The 26,964-nt window shown below is 35.3% G+C and overlaps 1 protein-coding gene across 3 annotated transcripts in view; it reads right to left on the bottom strand.

Annotated features, from left to right (window-relative positions):
• CHM (CHM Rab escort protein) overlaps window positions 1-16,943 on the bottom strand; it is a 227,111-nt gene extending 210,168 nt beyond the window's left edge. The window contains exons 1-2 of one of the 3 annotated variants that reach the window (XM_059384577.1): window positions 16,879-16,924; window positions 15,377-15,448 (exon numbers count right to left, since the gene is read on the bottom strand). In XM_059384577.1, the coding sequence (XP_059240560.1) occupies window positions 15,377-15,386 (10 nt within the window). In that variant the 5' untranslated portion in view covers window positions 15,387-15,448; window positions 16,879-16,924. Of the gene's footprint in view, window positions 1-15,376; window positions 15,449-16,878 lie in introns of all 3 variants that reach the window. The other 2 variants (XM_059384576.1, XM_059384578.1) reach the window with 2 other exon arrangements.
• Window positions 16,944-26,964: the final 10,021 nt, after the last annotated feature.

The following is a 26,964-nucleotide window of genomic DNA, read 5'->3' as shown; positions in this document are numbered from 1 at the left end:
CTGCATTGGGCTCCCAGCTCCACGGGGAGTCTGCTTCTCCCTCTGACCTTCTCCTCGCTCATGCTCTCTCTCTCTGTCTTGTTGTTGTTGTTGTTTTAAAGAGCAAGAGCAACACAGAAGGATCTTGGTTGAATCCTATTCAATGTACAGTTTAAAAAAGACACACAATAAGGAATGAAATAATATCTCAAGAGACAATGAAATAAAAACATGACAGAAAAACATGCTCACAAATTGGATAAAATCTATAACCTAACTATGGTGATAGAAACATATATATATACATGTATTTATGAAAATGAGAAAATGATAGAAGCTCTGAAAGAACAACATAAATCAAAATTAGAAAAACTCAGAAGTGTGATTAGAGAATGGTAACATTTGAAAAGAGTGAACTGACTCAAGAGGAAATTAAAGAAAAAGATCATTTCAGAAATAAAAATTAAGCTAGAAAGAGCACTAGAGCAAGGAAACACAATAGAATAATGCCTTAGGAAAAACTCAAGATGCAAACAAGAGCATAAAGTACTGGAGTTATGCTTTAAAAAGAGAAGCCTTATTTTTACATACATCTTGCAATATTTACACATAGAATATGATATCTTGAATTTACTTAGAAATAATTTGGGGCTGGATAGTATAATGAGAAGATGGAGGTATAGAGAACACAAGATGGTCCATAAATTGGTAAGTGTTAAACTGGGAGACTGGTACAAAGGGGTTATTTTAGTCTACTTTTTTATGTTTGAAATTTTCCATAATAAAAATTTTTAAAGTAAAATTTAATACTAAATTTTGGATAGCCAATGAAAGCTGGGGACTTTACCAAATAAATAATCTCTTGGAAAGGAGAGATTCGGTTTTATTTATTTATTTTATTTTATTTTATTTTACCTACATAGAGAAAAATGTACCAACTCGAGTTCTCTTAATGAAAATTTCATTAAGTAATGTAAATATTTGCTGAAGACTTATTCCATGCCAGGAAATGAAATAGAAAGATTCCACTACAATCAAGTTTTACTTACTATTCATTACACTAATATTTCTGTTTTATCTGCTTAAGTGACTAAAATGATCTTTTCACACCAAAGAATATCCCACGTGAGCTCCCTTCAGACATAATAATATTTAAACTTGCGATGAAAAAAGTTTCTCTGTTCAGCACATATTTTATTTCTGTGCCACAGAAGTGAAACTTATTATATTACCTATAAAGCTATGAGACTAAAATAGAGAAAGAGACTGTGTACTCATTCCAAGAATGCTATAATCATGAAATAACCTTCTTTCCTTCTTTAAAATCTTATCATTAAATCCACTTTTTTAAAAAGTAGAGAAAACAAGCTATGAGCCTTATAAACTAAATTCGAAAGGGTTTCTGAATCTTCTTTCAAACCATACAACATTCCATAAAGCAAAAACACTTCAGATTAACTTTTAAATGTAGTCTCATTATGTATTTAAGAGGAAACTGACAACATACTATTTAAGACAATTAACAATTATTTTATCCTGCTTATTAAAAAGCCCCAGTGATTGCATTGAGTTTATTAAAACAGTTGAAGGATAATTTTTTATCTAATGAAAATTACGATTTTATTGCATTAAGTATTTCATTAGGGCTGCTCCTGAAGAGAAGGCAGGGCAAAGGGCCTGTGGACAAACAGCCTGGAAAGAGGGATCTGAGAGCACCTGGGGCACAGAGAGTGGGGAGGTTATTTACTCATTTCAAGCCATGTCCTGTAGAGGCAGCGTTCACAGAACGAACCCTCCAGAAACAAAGGGACCTGGCAGATGCCATTTCCCTCTGGCTCAGACAGATGTAACAGATATACCTAGAATATTCCATCCAAAAACAGAATTCACATTCATTTCAAGTGCACATGGAACATTCTCCAGAAAAGATCACACAATTAGCCCATAAAATAAGCCTCAACAAATTCAAGATCAAAGTCATACCAAGTATTTTTCTGATCACACTATGAAACTAAGAGACAACCACTAGAAAAAATCTGGAAAGACCACAAATACATGGATGTTAAACAGCATGCTACTAAACAATGAATGAATCAATCAGAAAATCAAAAAAGAAAAAAAAGTATAGGGAAACAAATGAAAATGAAAATGCAATAGTCCAAAACATTTCAGATGCTGCAAAATTTGTTCTACGAGGAAAGTTTATAGCAATAAAAGCCTACCTCAAAAAGCTAGAAAACTCTCAAATAAACCTAACCTTATACCTAAAAGAGCTAGAAAAAGAACAAACAAAACCTAAAACCAGCAGAAATAGGGAAATAATAAAGATTAGAGTAGTAATAAATGACACAGAAATTAAAAAAAAAATAGAACAGATCAAGGAAACCAGGAACTGGTCTTTGAAAAAAAATCAATAAAATTGGTAAACCTCTAGCCAGACTTATCAAGAAAAAGAGAAAGGACTCAAAATCACAAATGAGAAAGGAGAAATAACAACCAGCACCACAAAGATACTAACAGTTCTAAGAGTGTATTGTGAAAAACTACATACCAAGAAACATAAACTACCAAAACTAAAACAGGAAAAAACAAAATTTTAACAAATGAATCACCAGCAAAGAAACTGAGGTAATAATAAAAAAAAGCTAACAAATAAAAGTCTAAGAACAGATGACTTCAAAGGCAAATTCTACTGAACAATTAAAGAAGAGTTAATACCTATTCTTCTTAAACTATTCCAAAAAAACAGTAAATGAAGAAACACTCCCAAATTCATTCTATGAGGCCAACATTACCCTGATACCAAAACCAAATAAAGATAACAACAAAAATACAGACCGATATCTCTGATAAACACAGATGTGAAATCATCAACAAATATTACTAATCTGAATTCAACAATATATTTAAAAAATCATTAATCAAAGATAAAGTGAGACTTATTCCTGGGGTACCAGTGTGGTTCAATATCCACAAATCAATCAACCTGATAGATCACATCAATAAGAGAAAGAATAAAAACCATATGATTATTTCCATAGATGCAGAAAAAGCACTTAACGAAGTACAAAAACCATTCATGATACAAACCCTCAACAAAGTAAGTCTAGAAGCAACATACCTCAAATTAATAAAGATCATATAGGAAAAACTCCCAGCTAACATCAGCCTTAATGGAGAAAAACTGTGAGCTTTTCCCCTGAGATCAGGAAGAAGATAAGGATGTCTACCCTCATCACTTGAACTGGAAGTCCTTAGCCACAGCACTTGGACAACAAAAAGAAGTAAAACGCATCTAAATGAGTAAGAAAAAAGTAAAACTCTCACCATTTGCAGATGACATGACACTATATATATATATATATATAACCCTAAAGACTCCACCAAAACTCTGCCAGAACTGGTAAACAAATTCAGTAAAGTCACAGGGTATAAAATCTATATACAGAAATCTGCTACATTTATTAACACCAATACTGAAGAAAGAGAAATTAAGAAAACAATTCCATTTACAACTGCACCGAAATCAAAAAGATCCCTAGAAATAAATTTAACCAAAGAGGTGAAGACCTGTACTCTGAAAACTGTAAGACATTGATGAAAGTAATTCAAGACAACACAAAGAAATGAAAAGACATTCCATGCACCTGGAATGGAAGAACAAATATTGTTAAAATATCTATAGTATCCAACGCAAGCTACGCATTTAATGCCATCCCTTCAAAATACCAGCAGCATTTTTCAGAGCTAGAACAATCCTGAAACTTGTATGAAAACACAAAAGACCCCAAATAGCCAAGGCAACCTTGGAAAAAAAAAGCAATGCTGGAGGCATCACAATTCTAGACTTAAAGTTCTATTACAAAGCTATGGTAGTCAGACAGTATGGTACTAGAACAAAAACAGACACACAGATCAACGGAATAGAATAGAGAACCCAGAAATGAACCTTAACTATGTGGTCAACTAATATTTGACAGAGCAGAAAAGAATACCCAATGGGAAAAAGACAGTCTCTTCAACCAACAGTGTTGGTTAACTTGGACAGCAACATTCCAAAGAATGAAACTGGACCACTTTTTTACCACACATACAAGTAAATTCAAAATGGATGAAAGACCTAAATGTGAGCCCTGAAACCATGAAAAGTCTAGAGGAGAACATGGGCAGTAACTTCTTTGATCCAGGCTGTAGCAAGTTTTTTCTAACAGGACTCCTGAGCCAAGGGAAACAAGAGAAAAAATACACTATTAAGAGTACATCAAAATAAAAAGCTTCTGCACAGCAAAGAAAACAATCAACAAAACTAAAAGGCAACCTATGGAATGGGAGAAGATATCTGCAAATGGCATATCCAATAAAGGGTTAGTATGCAAAATATATAAAGAACTTATAAAACTCAACACCTAAAAAAATAATCTAATTAGAAAATGGGCAGAAAACATAAACAGGCATTTCTTCAAAGATATACAGATAACCAACAGACACAGGAAAAGATGCTTAGCATCACTTGTTATCAAGGAAATGCAAATCAAAAGTACAATGGGGTATTACCTCACACGGGTCAGAATGGCTAAAATCAACAAGACAAGAAAGAACAGGTGTTGGTGAAGTCTGGAGAAAGGGGAACCCTCTTGCACCACTGGTAGGAATGCAAACTGGAGCAGTCACTTGGCAAAACAGTATGGAGATTCCTCAGAAAGTTAAAAATACAAATACCCTGTGATCCAGCAATTGCTCTACTGGGTATTTACCAAAAACAAACAAACAAACAAAACAACAACAACAAAAAAAAACCCCACCAATTCAAAGGGATACATACATGCATCCTTATGTTTACTGCACATTATTTACAAGAGCCAAGTGTCCCTCAACTGATGAATGGATAAAGAGGTCGTATATATACATGTACATGTGTACACACACACACACACACATAAATGGAATACTACTCAGCCATAAATAAGAATGAAATATCGCCATTTGCAAAGATGTAGATGAAGCAAGAAAGTATAATACAAGAGAGAAAAGTCAAAGAAAGAAATACCATATGCTTTCACTCATTTGCAGAATTTAAGAAACAAAACAAATGAGCAAAGAGAAAATAAAAGAGATACAAACCAACAGACAAACTCTCAACTGTATAGAACAAAGAGATGGTTATCAGAGAGGAGATCACACTGTCTTTCCCCCCACCTCCGTTTCCCCTCACGCCCTCACTCTCTCCCTCTTAAATAAATCTAAAAAAATAAAACTTAAAAATGTTTTTAGTTGAAAAAATAATAGTAATAAAAATGCCTAAAATGCAGCAAGACAGCTACTTTTCTTTTTCATTTTCTCTTATACAGTAAATATGGTATAATGCTAAAGAAAATATTAGAATCATACATAACCTGGCCCTTAACAATTTTTTTCATTTTTCCCTTACTTTCCAGTCTTTATCCACATATATACAGAAGGCAGAAACTGAAACACAGAGGGGTTAAGTAATTTGTCAAAAGTCATATACCCAGTAAATGGTGACTTAATATTGGAACTTAGCCACTCTGGCTCAAGTCTGTGCTTTTAACTACTATACTCTTTCATGACATCTAAATCTCTTTGTCCAGCCCCACCAAGCAACCTAACAATTAATTCCATTTTCTGAATTACTTGATTCTCAGAAACTAGTATTTAACTGGTAGACACCAATAATGCTAGAAAGGTATATTCCTTTTTGTGAATTCAAAAATTGGAATTTAGTGGCAGCTACTAAGTGTGGAAGGAATCAAAGAACTAAGAATCAAAGAAAAAAACATTTTTTGCAAGTCCTAATGAGAATACTTATTTCTACAAGAATTACATACTGATGCCAAAACAATTATGTGAATAGTTGGTATCAAATTGAATACTTGTACAGTGCCAAATTAGCAATACACAGATTATCTTCAATGCACAGGGGAAATATATCCATACAATGGAAACATCAGATTGTCATCACTCTAATCCAGGGTTAATCTCAGCAATATTCATGGTGGATCAACCAGATATGATGTGTGTTCTGGCATAGTCCAACATAGCACCCAATCACTAAAGATAAATTATAGCCATAAATTTTAACTTTGAATCCATTAAGCCTTTAGATATAATTCTCAGGGGGTGCCTGGGTGGCTCAGTCATTAAGCATCTGCCTTCAGCTCAGGTCATGATTCCAGGGTCCTAGGATCAAACCTCACATAAGGCTCCCTGCTCAGCAGGTAGCCTGCTTCTCCCTCTCCCACTCCCTCAGCTTGTGTTCCCTCTCTCGCTGTGTCTCTGTCAAATAAATATATAAAATCTTTTTAAAAAATAGATATAACTCTCAGTTTATAAAAAAAAGAAAAAACACAAAACATAGACATAGTAGTAAAGTAACTGATACACAGGAAGAAAGCAGTCAAATTCAAAAGGCAGAACATTCTGTAGGATCACTGGCCTAGTCTCAACATTTCAGTCATCATTAAAAACAAACAAACAAACAAACAAAAGGAACTATGCCAGGATAAAACAGACTTACAGGGCATTAAGAACCAGCAGTGCATAATACTGAATTGGACCCAAATTTGCACATTTCAGCTATAAAGAGTATTTTGGGATGGGTGTTTGTATAAAGTTAAATATGGTCTCTGTACTGGAGATAAAAAATGAACTGGAATGGATAGAAAGGTGACTATTAGTGACTGAAAAAGTTGCAAAATGGTATGTACAAATGACCTTATTTTGTCACGAATGTACTTATGACATTACAAAATTTCCCGGGGTAGGAGAGAGGCTTGAAAAGCTGTAAACCAAAGGGCAAATAAATACAATTACCTTGGTAAATAGGCATAACCTACTGAAGCTGAAGATTTGCAAATCTAGTATACAACACAATGACAGCATGTGTGTGTACATGTGAGTGTGTAGGGAAGGGGGAATAAATCTGTATGCATCTGTACAGATGAATCTCACAAACATAACACTGGTCAACAAAAGCAAGTTACAGAAAGCATACATACTATAGTACTCCAAAAGTTAGACAACAGCCAAAAACAGGCAAAACAATACATTTTTCAGAGATGCATACACACATAATAAAGACAACTTTAAAAATACAAGGAACAATACAATTTACCATAATCATTACATCTATGGGAAAGGAACGGAACACAGATGATAGTGACCCACGTAAAGAGCTTCTAAAGTTCCAGTAATGCTCTTTTTCTTTAACTGGATCATACATACATGTCATTCACTTTATTATTGTTCTCTGTAATAAATATGCATGCACACACGTACATATTTCATTTGTACATATGTTATTTTTTTAAGATTTTATTTATTTATTTGACAGAGCGGGAGAGATCACAAGTAGGCAGAGCAGCAGGCAGAGAGAGAAGGAAGCAGGCTCCCTGCTGAGCACAGAGCCCAATGCGGGTTTGATCCCAGGACCCTGAGATCATGTACTGAGCTGAAGGCAGAGGCTTAACCCACTGAGCCACCCAGGTGCCCCGTGCATGTTGTTTTATAATATAAATGAAAGCTGTGGACCAGATCCTGGGCCACACTGTAAGACTGCCTATTCCGCCAGTTAACTGGCCTCCTGTGAGCTTTCAGACACTTTTCTATTTACCTTATTTTCAAATTTCACTATGATAAGCAGCTTTAAAATAGATGTCACTCTTACAGCTTCTAACTATACTGAATGATTTTCTCAGATCTGGAGTTACTGAGTCTAAGAATAAACACATTTATAAATCTTAGTACAAACTGTCAAATTACTTTGCTCAAGTGTTATCTCAATTTATAATACTGTCACATTAACTGAAAACAACTTCATCAACAAATTAGTTATTACTCTTTTAATGTTTTTAATTAGGTTATTTTACATTCAACATATTAAGAAAAAATATTTCCCAGCAGCTTGTTGACTATTTCTATCTTCTCTTTACATTCTGGGCCCATTAGTCTAAAGAGATCTTGATATTTTTCACATAAATTGGGAGGTACTCATTTTCTGTAATTAGTCCTGTTATGAGTTGCAAATACTCTCACTGCTATTTTTTTTCTTTTGGTTTTCTACTTTTCAGAGTAGATGCTATGATTTTTAATATACTCAAATACTACCTTTTGTTTTTTGAGATTTCAAAGAAGTGATTTCTCTATAGATCAGATGATCCAGTCTATTCTTAATTTGTAGTTCCTACTTTGAAAGAGACTACCCTGAAAGAGACACTTATTGTCAAAAAGTCCAAAAAATGATCATATAATAAAAAAAATTAATTTCAACTCAATGAAGAACAGACTATTAGATCAATTGTATTAGAATAACTGGCTGGTGATTTAGATGGAAAAAAAACCCTCATATGTTACAACAAAGTAAATTTCAAGTGAATTAAAATTTAAATGTAAAAAATAAACTACTAAAAAATAAACTAAGAGTTAGTATTTACTTAATCTTGGACGGGAAATCTATCTATGCTCATCTCCAAAGGCGGTTAACAAAAGTAACACAAGTATATGTAAAACTGGTAAAATCTAAATAAGGTAAATAGGTAAGGTCAATTTCCTGGTTATGTTAGAGTTATCTAAGATGTTACTTGCCAATGGGGAAACTGGGTGAAGTGTATAGAGGACCTTCCCATATTATTTCTTACAACTGCATGTGAGTCTACAATTATCTCCAAATAAAAACTTTTTAAGAATGACACTGGAAAGAATATTTGGTTGACATGGAATGATGTTCATGACATACTGTGAGGTGAAATATAGCAGGTTTAAAAACAGCATCTATGATACATTTTTATAAGCACAGAAAAGTAGACATATCTATACACACAGTGAGAAAACATCTGGAAGTACATACATAAAAGTATTACTTTAGTAACACAGCCCTTGGAGGAAAACAATATTACCATATTCATTCCATCAATTCAGATGCATCTATTGTAAGTGCTGACAAATACTGAAAATTGTAGGGACCAAAAGAGTAGTCAACCAAGAAAAGACAAACTTCATAAACAGGACGAGTCCAACACTTAATCTTGAAAATTTAATTTGCAAGTGAATAAAACAAAAACAAACAAACAAAAAACCCTAAAATGGTAAACTCCAGCATGCACAAGCAGCCTATATGTTATTTTTTTTTAATATTTTATTTGTTTATTTGACAGACAGAGATCACAAGTAGACAGAGAGGCAGGCAGAGAGAGAAAGAGAGGGAAGTACAGGCTCCCTGCTTAGCAGAGAGCCCAATGCGGGACTTGATCCCAGGACTCTGAGATCGTGACCTGAGCTGAAGGCAGCGGCTTAACCCACTGAGCCACCCAGGTGCCCGCCTATATGTTATTTTTAACAATGATTTTATTTCAGTGGGAAGCTATGTACCTTGAATTATCTTGAAATCAATGAATAATTAATTCCTGGGGAAAACAGATTATCTCCTGAAATATTACTGTATTCCCTGACCCCATTTTTTACCATTACTTTAGTGGCTGTGATTTTTATTTTCAGTTTTAAGGAATAAACACAACCATGTCACGCAGTTCACCTTCATCAAAAGGTTTGCAAGCTAACACAGATGTCATGATGTTGTAAATGATGAGTTAAAACTATAAGATTTTGTTGGCATCTGGATTTTAATGTCAACAAAGGTAACTCCAAAAATGAACTGACTGCCAACCACAAAGCTAGGACACATTAATATAACACTGATAGTATAAGGCATTTTTGACTTGGAAGAATCCCACAACCTCATTCTAGTAACTCAATTTTAGCTAGAACAGCTCTAGTCTTAATAGCTTGACCTAGGTCAAATTTAACTAAGCCTTAGGTTTTATATTTGTAAAATGGAGATAATTATATCTTCCACAGACAGGGTTGTTGAGAGAATCAGATAAGATAATGCATATTAAGAGCTTAGAACAGTACTCATATACAGTAAATATTTCTCAGATATTTGTTTAACAGTGTGTTGTAGGAACTAACCTAATTATCTGTCATCTATTTGGCTTAGATAGCTCATGACAAAGTAACACAGTTCACAGGGAAAAAAGCTGTATTAGAATTCACAACTCAGTAAGGCATGGGAATGAAAGGCAGAGCATAACAAATACAGTCAATGATCTCATAATAGCAATGTAATGGGACAGATGATAGCTACACTTGTGGTGAACATAATGGATAAACTTGTCAAATCACCAAGTTGTGCATCTGAAACTAATGTAACTGTGTCAACTATATTCAAACAAAATTTATGTGAAAAAGAATTCACAACTCAACATCTTCCTAATATGCCTTCTATCTGTATGTAAAACCTATTTCTCTATAGCTTGTATAAATTTTCCATAATAATCATTTAATCTTATATAGAAGAGTAATTTAGTGCTCACTTCAGCAGAAGATATACTAGAAAAGTAATTAATAAATGTAATAAATGTGAAAATCTGGATCACATATATAAGACCAAAACATTTCAAAGCAAAATAAAATGATTAAAACTCCATTAATTAATAGTCATTACAACTCAATGTGTAACACTAGGCTGGACAAAAAAGATATGTGATATAAACCAAATCAGTCAAGTAACAGGATTTAAACTCTTTGGTAAAAATCCAATATGAGATAAAATACTTACACTGAGTACCATACTGGCCAAGCTACTCCTGGTCTGTCTTTCTGTCTGTCTGTCTCTCTTTTGCCCCTGGTCTCTTATTTCCAAACTACTTTTTAAATAGCCTCAGTATGATAACATGATGGCTTTCATAATCGTGCTTTGGAAAATCACTACCTGTGATAAATTACCATTTCTTTTTACAATGCCCTTTAATAAGATTATTAAAAAAGCAAAAATACAATGAATCAATCTTTCTAAGTATACCTATTTTCTTGGCTACAAATATCCTCAAAATGTTTCCAATCTCTCTAGCATTTTATATACACACAAACACACACACACTCACACACACACACAAAACACACTAATACATAATTTTTAATATGTATGTCAACACAAACTTTTGGAGACTTTTAGTCTATTTTACTTTTAAAACCATTCATATATATATCAGGCACAACCTAACATTTCGGTTAAAAGACACTGCATTGAAACTGAATAGCAGGTGATTTAGCATGAGTTACAGGTCAATTATACAGAACTATAATTATTTTTGTGCATTGGGATTTTATGTTAAACATGAGAATGTGATGATGAGCATCCATATTTGATTTTAATTGCTGTAACTTGAGTTATCCAAAACATCATGAGAACACTAGAGAAAATGAGTAAATGACATGAGCCATGGGAGATGAAAATGATGCTGCAGAGGGAACTCCAGTAACAGATGCAGCTCTGAGGAACTGGCTCAAACTTATAAGGGAAGGATAAGCCTCTCCCAACAAGTCTTCTCCAGAGTTAGATGACTCCCTTTACTTTCCTAGGTTCTGAGAGCAGAAAAGACATACTTTTCCATCAATAAATGCCTGAAGGCTTGCAAAGCATTTTTTAATGTAAAATCTGTGGGCTTTCTTTAGCTCCTTCAGCATTCTTACACTGACAAAGAAGAGTTTCATACTATGCCCCAAATAAGATAAATCTGTTCAAAACCTTTAGACATAACAAATAATTCAAGGTGATGAACCAAAGAGAAAAAAGAAAAATAGAAAACCTGTAAACCCGCAAGATTAAGAAATCTGTTAGAAATAGTGGTAATAGACACACAAAGTTCTTTACTATCAACCAGCCAATGGGAAGAGGAGGAAAAGGACTCAGACATCTGAATCCTTCTGTTGCTTTCCATGGAAAGCCCTTCCTGGGATGCATTCAAGTAGGAACAGTGATGATAAAAGCACCTGGGAATGGCATCATGGGGCAAAAAAAAAAAAAAAAAAAAAAAAAAAAAAAAAAAAAAAAAAAAATTTTCTGAGCACTTACTAAACATTTTACAGGAAATATTTCATTGAATTCTCAACACAGCTCTCTGAGGTTTATTCTCATGTAGAGATGAAAAATTGCAACTTAGACATTAAGAGACATGTGTAAGGTGGCACAAGAGACACAGATGATTCAAACCCAATCTGTCTCATTTCAGAATCATATTGTCAATCACTACATTATCACTACACTGCTCAAATGAGATAAATATGGGTCAAAGTAAATAAAATATATGAATGGTATAGCATTTGTAAAACTAAAGGACTTTTGAAATACTATTTTCATTACTATTCACTGTTATTCAGTTAATATTCTCTAGACTTTAAAGACTTTTTGCCCCAATAATCCTCCAAAAATATGTGTATGTATATACATGTATGTATTTTGCAGTGATCTGTTATACACAAATAAAATATTTGTTTCATTAAACTACATTAATCCTTACTACATGTAATATATTCTGATATATTCTTCTCTACCTCTTTTTTAAATGCTGGAATTGATTTCATGACCCACATATGGTGACATCTTGCAATTACCACACCAAAATAATCACAACTCAGCTCTGCAGAGATGATAGGTGTATGTATGTTTGGAAACACAGAGGAAGTATGGGCACCCTGTCATGTTAGAAATATATACATGTATCCTGGGAGAAAAGTAAGTAAGATATATATGTGGGAAGTCACATATGGGGTATTTGGTAAATGTGTTTTCACAAAACCTCCTGCACCAATACTCCCCCAACATTTAGAGAAGTGATGTTGTATCACCGCCATAAGCATTACAGTCACTGAGTTGCCAGCCAAGGCTGACATTATAATTCTCAGCCAACATCAAAGAATGGAAGCATACTACCTATGTGACCTTCCTGATAAAAGCAGCTTACTGTTTATAAGAAAATTTTTATGACCCATTTTGACACCCACATTTCTAAAGTATACTAAACACTGACCTGACTCCTTAAAAGGACTATACAGAATTTAGCCTTTTCAAAGACCCAGGGTCATACTTAGGTTACACAATGGTAAACTTTAGAACTGGTAAATAGGTCACCTAATTCAAATCTCCCACTTTATAGATGAACAAACTGGCATCCCAAGAGGTGATATAATTTGCCCAAAGTCACCCAGTAGAAAGGTCAAGTGATTCCTATTACACCAGGCTGCCTCATCTACTATCATACTATGTGGAACACATAGTTACTTATCTAGGTAAGTAGTTACAATTTAGGAGCAATAATCTTTGTAATTCCTCCCATGTTTGTTATCTTGGTTATCTCATTCCTTTCCCCATAATCTTTAGGAATAAAACTCTTAAATCAAAAAGGACCTATGTGTTTCTCCCCTGCAGTAAAAATTTTAAGCTAGCCCACTCCACAGTCCATCTTAGGGAAAGAACTCCCAACGTATAATTGTGTGGTATACTTCAGAAAGGAAAGGGATGCAGACTGAATCCCTATGTGTCGTCTTCAGAAAGCAAGAAGGATGCAATGGTAAGTCCTCATTGGCTTAAGAACAGTTCTGAGGCTGTGACTATAGGAATCCCAGTCTCTGAAAACAGGCAAAACTGTAAAGTTCACAAGGCAGGGACTAGATTCTCAGTAAATGTGGGTTGAATACTCTGAAAAATGAGTGTCTGTCATTATACAAACTGGTCCCAGGCCATTTTACTGTTTGACATAGGCTTGCACTTTAGGTGTTTGTCTCTTTCCTTTCCCACTAGGATATGAACTATCATTTATATCTAGTGACATCCCCCAAACACAGCTTTTGCAGAAGTTGAGGATGTTTCTAATATGTTCTGAGCATACGGATTTCTAAAATAAAAATATGCTCTAAGCGAGGGCCTGAATGATTCTACTATGTAAGAAGCATGCCAATATTATCACAGTTCTCCTAACTTCCATCTTGCCTGCTCTTCTGTTGAACTGTTGGCTCTCATGCAGATGCAGATTACACAGATGTCACCTCCAGTGAGGTATTATGTTACTGGGACTATTTTTAACTGAAACCAATGATACTTCTCTACAGCCCACAAAATTATCATTCCAATGTCTTTTTAAAAGGCAAAATGCCTTGAAAATGACAACCATGTACCCAAACTGAAAGCCACTCTCTAGAACATCACTTACATTCAGTTTTGTCCTCTCCTTTAAGACTCCAGATGCCCCCCCTTCCTTATTCCATTTTCTTCTATAATTTTCACAGCTCAAATACTTTATTTTATTCCTCTGCCTTTGGGTGTTTGACACATATTTCCTGTATTTTGTAATCAGAAAGAGATGGACATAACTAAGAAAATACATACAAAACTTTATCTTCTCAAAATCTCTTCAAAATATGACCTTAAGAAAAATCTTGTGATATGGAAAGTAAAAGAAAAAAAACTAATTAATCAAGGACAAAAGGATTTGAATATTATCTACAGATGTTTTTATTTGAAGCCATTGTCTCTTTACACAGCTAAATCTACTAAAAGAAAAATTACATTTCATAGCCTATTTCTTCATGTTTGTGATACATACATGTTTAATTCTGCTTTTGTCAGTAAAACTGAAATGAAGAAATGCTGCTTTTCCTAAAATTTACTCAAGCTAGTACTTAGTAATGCAAACATATAGAGCATGTGGAGCCCAACGTGGGACTTGAACTCAATGACCCTGAGATCAAGAACTGAGCTGAGATCAAGAGTTAGATGCTTAATGGACTGAGCCATCCAGGTGCCCCTAATGCAAACATTTGTAAGGTTACTTCCAGCAAACTATTTCCGAAGAAAAATATTCCAAACACATTAACAATAATTCCAATTAAGTAATGACTGGAATTATTAGACTCATTTGGGAAATGACATTTATCCAATTTCCCCATTTTTAACATACCTAAAAACAAAACTTCATAACAAAGTTCTGCAGCATGCATGATAAACTCAGAGTATGTTCACCATTAAGTGATATAAAAAAACATAACTTACAATTAACTTCAAGTAAGTTCTTCCTATAATTTGAGAAATAATATTACCCTCACTGGAACAGGTCTAAAATTAATATTTTTCTAAATACACCAGATGCCGCCTAATGTAATTTTCTGTATCACTCACAGTATCTTCCTACCTCTACCAAAACAGACTCTAACAAAATGAATATAGTCCATATTATGAACTGAACCAGAAAGCAACTATTTAAGAATTAATGGCACTTAATAATAGGACTTAACACTCTTACCTATTAAAATTTGAATCCAGATAAGAAAAATCTTATAATGGTTCAAAAAAATTTTTTAAACACCCCAAGTTCCTAGGTAACAAAAAAGAAAGGCAATAATATAGAATCCAAGTATGGTATAACAGCTATTCAAAAATGGATGTTGTTCTCGATTTTAGGATAGACTGGAGAGAACAAATGAACAGTCAATTGGCTCCTTTCAGCTCTCATTCAACATCTGTTCACAGCAACCACAGCCAAGTTACCTGCAGCCATGCAGTTTTCATAATGGGAATACACATGTCTTTACTGTCCTCAGACCACTCACCCAGATGCAACTAGAATAAGAGAATTTTTGGTTAGACAATACCTGAAAGAATATCTAGTTTACCCTTTCTGTATTTAAAAACAAGGCGACTGAGGCTCAGAGAGATTAAGTGCCCAAGCAATTCAAAAAGCTATTTAAAGGCCAAGCAAAGTCTAGAAATAACTGTTCTCAATTATTTCTATCAATATGGGTTAACTCTGAAGGTCTGAAGCACAGATTCTCCTTCTGAGATGGAATGGGCCTTTGGAAACTTACCAGCTGTGTTATCTTGGGCACATGACAAACTTTCTAAACCCCCTTTTCCTCTTTTGTAAAGTGTAGAGAATGAATACCTACTCTATGAGGTTGTTGTACAAACAGCTTCTAAAGTGCTTAGCACCTCAATTAGAAAATAATAAGCATTCAAAACCAGGTAGCTATTATTTTTACTCCCACCCTAGAAACATGGCTGCCCCTACTGTTTGAGAAGACAACTCTATTCATTAACACAATCGACAGGTTCTTATCCACCAGAGCTTCTACAACCTACCACATTCTGCAAACAGGAGAAAACCCCACTCAACATCCTACTTCATACCATCTAAAATCCACCCTTTACACTATTAAGAAAAACAAAATACCAACTGCTGCCAAATATCTTCTGCCACGGGCTGTACGCTGAATTTGCCAACTAGAAATTGCAGGGTTTTTTCTGGCTCCACCCAAAACATGGAGAATAAATGATGGGTAAACGAGGGGAAGATAAGGTCACACACCTGAAGGGAATTCACAGAAGCTTCTTCTCAGCTCATTTAGTCGTGAGGAGATAGGTGGGTGATACAGAACAAAACGCTATCTTCCAGCATCATAAAGCAGAAATGGCTACCTCAACAAAATACAATTGCCTAGGCTTGTCAACACAATAGAAAAGAAACCGTGTCCTTATCCTAGTAAATTAATACACGAGCAACAACTGAGCATCTTTCGGGAAAACCCGAGGACCGAGCTGTATCCAAGCTGCACTACACCCTAAGACTACATAAATATATGAAAAATTCCTAAGGGCGAGACAACATGATGGGGAATATCACCTTGAAATCAACAAGGAAGGAATCATGTCATACCCAAAACGTCTCTTTGATAAAATCCCGACCCTGGGTTCTCACCACACTACAAACCCACCTCGCTCTAAGGAAATTACAGAATCACCCACAGCAACCAACCTCAGCAATCGGCATCTACCAGATCGACCCCTACTCAAATGGCTCTAAGTACCGGGGGTCCAAGTCCCTCCCTGGAGCTGCAAGTCCCGCGCTGACTCCACACTACCTCACTTCGTTCCCATCCTCCCTCCCATCCTCAATCCCCGGCATTTCTCGCTAAACGTCAACACTGACAGAGAAGGTAGGAACGAGACAGATTTCCTATACTTTGTTCGGGAATTCCCAGAGCCGCACATACCCGTCCCTATCACGATCACATCAAACTCTGAAGGGAGATTGTCCGCCATCTTGAAAGGAAATGTGTCATGTGACTATTGCTTGTGGAAATGAAATCTAGTCAGGCATCGCCCTGGTAGAAGGCGGAAGGAAAAACAGTGTATCCTGGATGTTGTAGTTCTTGGGTGGCCGGTCCAGGTAGGCGGCTACAGCATTTTATTTGAAATGTTTACGCAAATGTTAAAAGTTCAGTTTATTTTCCAGCCTAAGTGCAGTAGCGCTTTTAGGCTGGAGGTTTGGGGTAGTAATGAGATAGAAATATTTGCTTTGCTAGCTAGGATGAATGGGAAAACCTGGGTGCCCCTTGACAGTGATGAAGCAAGAATTGCTGGGATAGATGGAGGACTGAAATTGAAAAAGGCTTGGTCTGTGAACAAAGGAAATTTTCATTCCAGCCTAGAAACTTGTTTCCCCGTGTGTGTGTGTGTGTGTGTGTGTGTGTGTGTGTTTTCGTTTTGCGCCCCCTGCCCCCGGCATATTTTTTCGCACCATTTTTTTCAAACTATATCCCCAAACTATATCTTTTTCGTCTCCATGTCTCCCCAACGAAAGCCCACGAAAAACCTCTCGCCTTAGCTTCGCCACAATGAAACCTAAGTTGCATCTGAATTTGTTCTAGTTAGTCCAAGCAGCCACCCTGCAGTATATTTTTACAAAATCAGCTTCGCTTTACGGGAGGGGAAAAAAGATATGAAAGCATAGTAGTTGCTTGATAGGCATGTATTGGTTCTGAAACTGGTTTTTTATACGTGTACAAGGAGTCCATACAAGATTCTTCTGATAACCTGCTGCAGAAATGATCAAAATAAAATGGCCTTATACTGAAGTGATTGTGTTTGAAAATTAATGAGGGGCTTTAGGGCTCATTGTGGTTATTTTAGGTATTTTACAAGAGTTTCAAAATAATTCAAGAGAGAAATAATTTCAAAAGAGAAAGTGCTGGTAGTGGACCTTCCCTTACACCATCTGCCCTCTGAACTGTTTGTGGTTTTCTAGTCACACTGTTTTTCCTTCAGCATGGAATGATATTCCCATTCTCCAGTTAACATATTCTTAATATTCAGCTCAGGTTCTACCACCTCCTTTTATCTCCTCCCTATATCGTATTGAATTTCCCTATGTAGTGTTAACACCCTGTTATAGCCTCCCAAAGGGCAGTAAAATTTTTTGCATTTATGTTGGTTCCTATACAATACACACACCTCCATACATACAAAAGGATACACCCAGATATATAATGCCCTAAATTATAAGTCTCTCTATGACAGGGTCTGGGCCTTACTCATCTTTTTATCCCCTGCATCTAATATGAGCCTGTTGCTTGGTAGGAATGCCAATAAGTGTTTGCTGAACTGAACTTAGTTCTGACTCCACTTGCACATGGCAAGTACTATGAATACAAGGACTAAGTCTTCATCTTGATATCTGCCCACACTATCATGTGTCTTATATATTGAAGATGCTCAACACATGTTTGTTACTTTGCTAAGGTTCCATGAAAATTCTTTAAGATTGTATTTCACTAGGTTGGATTTTGTTTTGTTTTGCTGCGTTTTGCCATAATATTTAGCAATATTTTACATGTTTTCTTAATTTCTTTTATGTACTCTCTGGATGTATTGAACAATTCTCTTGTGATGGTCCCCTGATGAATATTTTGTGTAAGATACTCCTCTGAGATGTGTAATGTATTATTGTTCATTAAATCACTCTGCCATTTGCCTTGATACAAAAACGAAGTTTTGAGTACTATCAGAAGTGAAATAGGGCCGCCTGGGTGGCTTAGTGGGTTAAAGCCTCTGTCTTCAGCTCAGGTCATGATCCCAGGGTCCTGGAATTGAGCCCACGGTCCTGGGATCAAACCCCACATCAGGCTCTCTGCTCAGCAGAGAGCCTGCTTCCCCATCTCTCTCTCTCTCTCTCTCTCTGCCTGCCTCTCTGCCTACTTGAGATCTGTCAAATAAACAAATAAAATCTTAGGGGCACCTGGGTGGCTCAGTGGGTTAAGCCTTTGCCTTCAGCTCAGGTCATGATCTCAGGGTCCTGGGATCCAGCCCTGAATCTGGATCTCTGCTCAGCAAGGAACCTGCTTTTCCTATCTCTCTCTCTCTGCCTGCCTCTCTGCTGACTTGTGATCTCTGTGAAATAAATAAATAAAATCTTTTAAAAAAAGAAAAAGAAAAAGAAGTGAAATAGATCTATGAGACTCTTAATACTACCAATGGAAATGAAAATTAATAGATTTCCCAGAGTAAACACTGGAAACTTCAGAATCTCTAACAGAGAGAAGCTATGAATGGGTGGTTAAAAACATGATAAATTAAGGTATCTCTATTGATATGTGTATATGTGTGCATATATATATATATATATATCTTTTTCAATATGAGTATATCTAACTTTCTATGGACTCATAAATTTTCTAACAAATACAATGTGAAGACACAACTTATTATTTCACTCAATTTTTCTTAAATATTTATTAAATACCTACTATGTGCAAGGCACTGAATTAAATGCTGGAATTACAGCAATGAATAAAACAGACAAAAACCCCTGACTTCATGAAATTTACATCTAGTGGGATATAAAACAAAATAAACAAGTAATATTACTCTGTCGTGCTAATTTTCCAATATGTTTTGCCCCAAATATGAAATCCCTTTCATTCTGAAGCTAGAAAGCAGGACCCTCGGAAAGGTAAAATTGCCAGCCTGTATTGAGCTGTTCAAATGTATTTTGATAGATCATCTACAAACTAAAGATGAATATAGGGGTTGGTAATGTCAGTAAAATAGCATGAAGCAAAGCAGCTTAATTGCTGTATATTCTATTATTCTAAGGATATCTATTTTTGAGAACTGAAATATTTTATTTGGATAAGTCACAGTATGGTGAGATGAGGGATACAAATTGACTTACCTATTAAATCACTGTGATTCTAATTTTGTACTTAATGATTTCCTGAGCTGAAAAACCATGATTCCCTCAACATTTACCTTGTATTCAAAAGCTTACTTAACTGTGGGATCTGATGTGTCATCTTTTTACAAGCCAGTTATTTAATGGTCTCTATCACTGGCTTTCCTTTGAGCTCCAGATCCATATATTCAAGCCCTTACTCAATTTCTCTTCTGAAAATGTCCAGTACCAAACTCCTGAATATTTCAGCCCCATTCCCAAACCTCTTCATCCAGTATTCTCTCCCTTAGAAGAGGTACCACCTTCTAATCAGTTACTCAAGTAAAAAACCTTAAGAATCATTCTTTTTTTTTTTAAGATTTTATTTATTTATTTGACAGAGAGAAATCACAAGTAGATGGAGAGGCAGGCAGAGAGAGAGAGGGAAGCAGGCTTCTCCGCTGAGCAGAGAGCCCGATGCGGGACTCGATCCCAGGACTCTGAGATCATGACCTGAGCCGAAGGCAGCGGCTTAACCCACTGAGCCACCCAGGCGCCCAGAATCATTCTTGATTTATCATTCTCTTTCACTATTAAACCAATTTCATCAGCAACTCTTGCCACATCTATCTCAAAGTTATATTGGAAACATATCCACCTCACAATCTGGACTGCCTGCATACCTCTTGCCTAGACTACTACAGTAGGTCCAGCTGGACCCCTCATTTATGCTTGCTTTTCTTCAGTCCACTGTCTACACTGTAGAAAACTTTTAAAATTTCAAATATAGGGGTGCCTGTCTGGCTCAGTTGATAGGGCATGTGACTCTTGGTCTAAGGGTTGTGAGTTCAAGCCCACATTGAATGTAGAGATTACTTAAAAAGAAAATCTTTTTAAAAAATTTCAAATCTAATTTGTCCTCCCCTCCCTAAAACTAGCATGATTTCCCATTTTTCTTTAAAACACACTCCAAAATTTTAGACATGGTCTAAAAGTTCCTGCTGGATTCTCTAGACTCATCTCATACCTCTCACCCTTTTCTTTCTAAGCTTCAGACATATTGTCTCTCCATATGTCTGATACCCCATGCTCCTTCCTGCTTCAGGGCCTTCATTAATGTTTTTTCCATGTGCTAAGGTGAACTTTTGTCCTCCCTTTCTTCTACTTTAATCCTGCTCATTTTGAAGTTCATTCAAAACATCACTTTCTCTAACAAGTCTTCATCTAGGCCTCAATCTGCCTTAAGTCTCCTATCACCCTATATTCCTCCTTTTTTGAACTTTCTTGATTGGAAATATCAAATTACTTGTGCAATTTCTTATTTCATATCTTTTTTTTTATTTTTAGCCTTTTTGTGGCATTTTTTTAAATTAATTTTTCATTTTTTATAAACATATATTTTTATCCCCAGGGGTACAGGTCTGTGAATCACCAGGTTTACACACTTCACAGCACTCACCAAAGCACATACCCTCCCCAATGTCCATAATCCCACCCCCTTCTCCCAAACCCCCTCCCCCCAGCAACCCTCAGTTTGTTTTGTGAGATTAAGAGTCACTTATGGTTTGTCTCCCTCCCAATCCCATCTTGTTTCATTTATTCTTCTCCTACCCACTTAAGCCCCCATGTTGCATCACCACTTCCTCATATCAGGGAGATCATATGATAGTTTTCTTTCTCTGCTTGACTTAAAATGGATGAAGGACCTCAATGTGCGAAAGGAATCCATCAAAATCCTTGAGGAGAACTCAGGCAGCAACCTCTTATTTCATATCTTTTATCCTCCTAGGATGAAAGTTACACAAAAGCAAAGACTGTGCCTATGTTGTTCACCATTATGTTTCCAATACATCATTCATTGCCTAGCACATAATAGGCACTCAAAAATATCTGCTGAAATCCCACTTCTGTGTATATATCCAAAGTGAATAAAATCACTATCTCAAAGAGATATCTGGACTCCCATGTTCATTGCAACATTGTTCACAGTAGTCAAGATATGAAAACAGCTTAAGTGTTCAACAGATGAATGGATCAATCCATCTATCTATGTATCTATCTATCTATCTATAAAGGAATACTAGTCGGCCCTTAAAAAGAAAGAAATTCTGCCACTTGTAATGATATGGATGAAACTAGAGAACATTATGCTAAAGTAAAATAAGCCAGAGAAAGACAAGTATTGCTTGATTTCATTTATATGTGAAATCTAAAAAATATATATTTTTAAGTCAAACTCATAGTAACAGAGAGTAGAATGGTGGTTACCAGAGAAAGGCTGGGGGTGGAGGAAAGGGTAACATATTGACCAAAAGGTACAAAATTTCTGTTGCAACATGAATAAGTACTGGAGACCTAATGTACAGCATGGTGACTATAGTCGAAAATGTATCGTATACTTGAAATTTACTAAGATTGTAGATCTCAAGTGTTCTTACCACAACAATGGTAACTATGGGAGGTGATGTATATATTAATTAATTTGTGCTAATCATTTTACATCATATATATCAAAACATTACATTGTTTACCTTAAAAATATAAAATTTTTATTTGTCAAAAACAAAAAAAATTAAATCTGTTGAATGAATGGGTAAATAATGAGGTACAGGATGTCTTCAGGAAACACCACATAAGTACTATTTTAAATGGGAGTGAAATGAGTTGATTGCCCAGTAAACTTACTTGATCAACTGGTTTTGTGTTTATAACTGAACAATATACATGTGGTTAATAAACAATCCAGCTAACACAAAAGGTCAAACAAAGACTATAAGACTAAGAAATCTCCATAGCCTCCTAACCCCACCCCAGGTTGTCCTCCCCAGAGTTAAGCACTATTATCCATTCTCTTGCTGGAGATAGTGTATGTGTATGCGTGTGTGTGTGTGTGTGTGTGTGTGTGTGTGTGTGTGTGTATGTGTATGTATATAAGGGGAGCAGTAATCCCTTTATTTCTTTTTTTTAAGATTTTATTTATTTATTTGACAGAGAGACCACAAGTAGGCAGAGAGGCAGGCAGAGAGAGAGGGAAGCAGGCTCCCCACTGAGCAGAGAGCCCAATGCAGGGCTCGATCCTAGGACGCCGAGACCATAACCCAAGCTGAAGGCAGAGGCTCAACCCACTGAGCCACCCAGGCGCCCCTATTTCTTTTTTGACACAAATGGTAGAGTGCTATAAACATTATACCTCACCTTACACCTGTATTCTTTTACTTGATATGTTTGGGAGATCTTTGTTCTCAGAACGTATGGGGACACCTCATTTTTAATAGTTTCCTATAATTCCATTATATGACTACAATGTGATTTATTTAATATTTCTCTATTGATAGATATTTAGTTCTTTTCTAGTCTTTGGCTACTATACATGGTACTGCAATGAACATCCTTTTCTTAGGCAATATAGGATAATGGTTATGAGTTCAAGCTCTTGGCCAGACTACCTAGTCTGCAGTCCTACTTTCATCACTTACCAACTGAACAGTCTCCGATAAGTTCCTTAACCTCTCTGAATCTGTTTCCTCATAGGTAAAGTGACAATAGTATTCCTTACTCTCCATGGTGGTTATGAAGGGTAAATAAAGTATTTAACACTACATTTGACTGGTAGTAAGCACTTGAGTATTAGTAGTAGTAATAGTAGTAGCTGCAGCAGCAGTCATTGTGGGCATATGTGAGATAACAAACTTTCACCCATCAGATTGGCAAAATGAAATTATTTGATAACATATAGTATTGATAAAGTTTGGGGGGAGTAGTCTCGCTTGTACACTGCTAATGGGAGTGGAAATTGATGCAATTTCTTTATGTTTTTTTAATGAAAAAAAGACTTTATTCTTAAGTAATCTCTACAGCCAACTCAGGGTTCAAATCTCAACCCCTAAGATCAAGAGCCACATGCTCTACTGACTGAGCCAGCCAGGCGCCCCCGATATAATTTGTTTGAATGGCAATTTGGCAGTATTTATCAACATTTTATATGCATATATTCCGTTATTTAAGATTTTCTCATTTGAAATATATCCTGCAGACTAGTGAATTTTTTTATTCTTAGTTGAAATGACTGATACCATGTAGATCATTTCAATATTTTTTTCCTGACTTCAGATTTTAATTTGTGTGACCAAAGAATAACTTTTCCTGTTAATAGTTATTTTGTCATGCAGTACTATGGAATACATATTTTTTTACATGAAATATAAATTATCTCCCTCCATAAAAGCTTAGGAATTGAACATACAAACATATTTAAGAAAGGCTTATCTAAATTCAAGGATTGTAAAAGTTAGTGGTATGATGGTAGGGGTCTTTGTTTATTGACTCCGAAACATCTAGAAGAATGCCTGTAATTGAGTAAGAGCTTAATAAATATTTCTTGAATGCTGAAGTAGTGGAGATCTATAATAATCCCGTATGAAACCCTTTTCAATTCCATGGTCAGCCTTTTTCCCAAAGTGTGTTCTGGGGAAAAGTAATTCTGTAGGATATTAGTAGGGGTTTCATAATCAAATACAGTTAGAGAGCAATTAAAGTCAAAAGGTTTGTTAACTAGCATACTCTTTAGATCTTTTATAATAAATATGTGAACTATGACAATTTCATAATAACTTTTTAAAAATGTTTTTTATTTGAGTATATTTGACACAGGAACTTTTTTTAAAGTGTCATAAATTTGTCTATCTGAGAGAGAAAGAGAGAGCACACACATGAGTGGGGAGACGCAGAGGGAGAAAGAATCTGAAACAGACTCTGCACTGAGCAGGGAGCTAGACTCAGGGCGCTATCTCATGACCACGAGATCGTGACCTGAACTGAAAGTAAGGTTTGGTTGCTTAACTGACTGAGCCACCCAGGTACCCCAACACAATAACTTTTAGAGTACAGAACATACCTTGGGAAACACTAGCCTAGACTATTGGCCTGACTCAGAATGAAATTTTCTGTGTTTTCATAGATGATGTTTTTGCTCCATCATTAGTACGCAACAAGAAATTTTCTAGGAGTGGTAATAGAGCCAGATGGAGCAGAACTATTACATATTCTTTCCAGATGTCAATTTTACTAGTACAGTTTATGATCCAGCAGCCACATAATTTTATACACATATGCGTACACACATATACACACACACAAATTGAATTCACTACCATGGAATTTCATTCTTACCATATTGTGAACAGCCAAACTTAGTAGACACTGATTTTCTAGTATAAACTAAAGTAAGAGTGATAGATAAGCCATCAGTACACTGAGTTCTTTAAGTTTAAAAGAGCTTCTTAGAAAATAGTTATGTCTATATGAATGTTTATCTCTTAACACCAGGAAAAACAAGCAGTAACAGTTAAGAAGTAAATTACTAACTCCTTAATACAAGTTCCAGACTTACAAAGGAAAAATTTTTTTAAATGTAGAACTAATGTTTGAGTTTACTTTGAATAAAAATTTTTCTGTCTCTAAAGCTGTGGTGGTAGTGGTAATAAAAATTCATGAGCAAAGTATTCTGGACAGTAAAACATAGCTGAAGTGGAGAAAATCCAGTCTACTGGAGAAGAACTTGAGCTACCCAAAGTAGCACTTTTGTGAGCATGCATATTCTTTAAGGAGTTTTACAGTATACCCAGTTCAAATCAACCTGGACTTTTCTATTTCAAATACACACAAATATTATTCTATGATACCATTTTCTGTTGTATAAAATTCAGGTTCTTTGCATTCATGTTCATTTTTACCTTTAAAATATAATCAATGTCATGACAACAATTATTTCTACTATATTAGAAATATGTTTTAAGTACTAGCTTTAGTAACAAAGTGATGTGTATTATTGTGTTTGTCAGCTTAGAAATACAGAAATATTCAGAATACATTTATATTTTTTCATAGTCCTTGTAAAACAAAATGAAAAAACCATAAGTAATTTGGGGGGAATTTCATGAATGTTTATAGATAGACTTGCTATTCTTCTAGCTGTTTAATTGTAATGTCATAATAATAGAAAGCAGCATACTGAATTTTGCATGGATGGATAAGCACATTCAATAAGGAAGATTAAACAAGATTTCATTTCTTTTGATGGCTGCATAGTATTCCATTGTGTATATATACCACATCTTCTTGATCCATTCATCTGTTGATGGACATCTAGGTTCTTTCCAGACATTGGGGAGGGTATGTGCTTTGGTGAGTGCTGTGAAGTGTGTAAACCTGGTGATTCACAGACCTGTACCACTGGGGATAAAAATACATGTTTATAAAAAATAAAAAATTATATTAAAAAAAATAATAAACAATAGGAAAAAAATTTAAAAAAAAATAAGGAAGATTAAACAGAGTAAATCAAATACTGGATTAAACACTTTCTGCACAACAGACCATAAAATGTCTGCATAATAGACATTTATCTTACCAATGGCTCCTTAGCATTAGAAGCAAATAGAAGTGCATACCAACATAATTTAACTGAATATTCAATGGCCTGATTGCAAAGTTTCCCTATATTTTATTTTACTAACATCCAGTTAATTAGAATTGTTTAAACATATTCAGGCACACATATTGAAAAGATTAAGCATAAATACTATTCATTTGCATTTCATCATCCAATAAATTAATTCATTTTATTATCCCCAAAGTTTGAGCATTGTAAATTTTCTATATGGTCGCACAAAGTAAAAAATTCAGAAAACACATGGAAATCTGCTATATGGGATGAATTCACATTTTAATTATATTTTATTTTTCATTTTTTATAAGAAGTTAAAGATATATTTAGGGGTACTTGGGTGGTTCAGTTGGTTAAGTGTCTGACTCCTGTTTTCAGCTCAGGTTGTGATCTCAGGGTTGTGAGTTCAAGCCCCATATTGGGTTCCACAGTGGGTATGGAGCCTACTTAAAAAAGTAAAATAAAATAAAATAAAGATATATTTAACATCAGAGGGTATACTATTCCTCCCAAATTTGCTGAAAAGACCTCACATCAAAAATTTTTGTGAAGATTGTATTTATTGATTTAAGAGAAGCAGAGAGAGAGAGGCAGAGGCAGAAGGAGAAAAAGGCTCCCCATGGAGCAGGGAGACTGATGCAGGACTCAATCACAGTATCCTGGGATCATGATCTGAGCTGATGGCAGATGCTTAGTCAATTG

This window comes from Mustela nigripes, chromosome X (genome assembly GCF_022355385.1).
Source record: "Mustela nigripes isolate SB6536 chromosome X, MUSNIG.SB6536, whole genome shotgun sequence".
Lineage (NCBI taxonomy): Eukaryota > Metazoa > Chordata > Mammalia > Carnivora > Mustelidae > Mustela > Mustela nigripes.
This window is presented reverse-complemented; position numbering and strand designations above follow the sequence as displayed.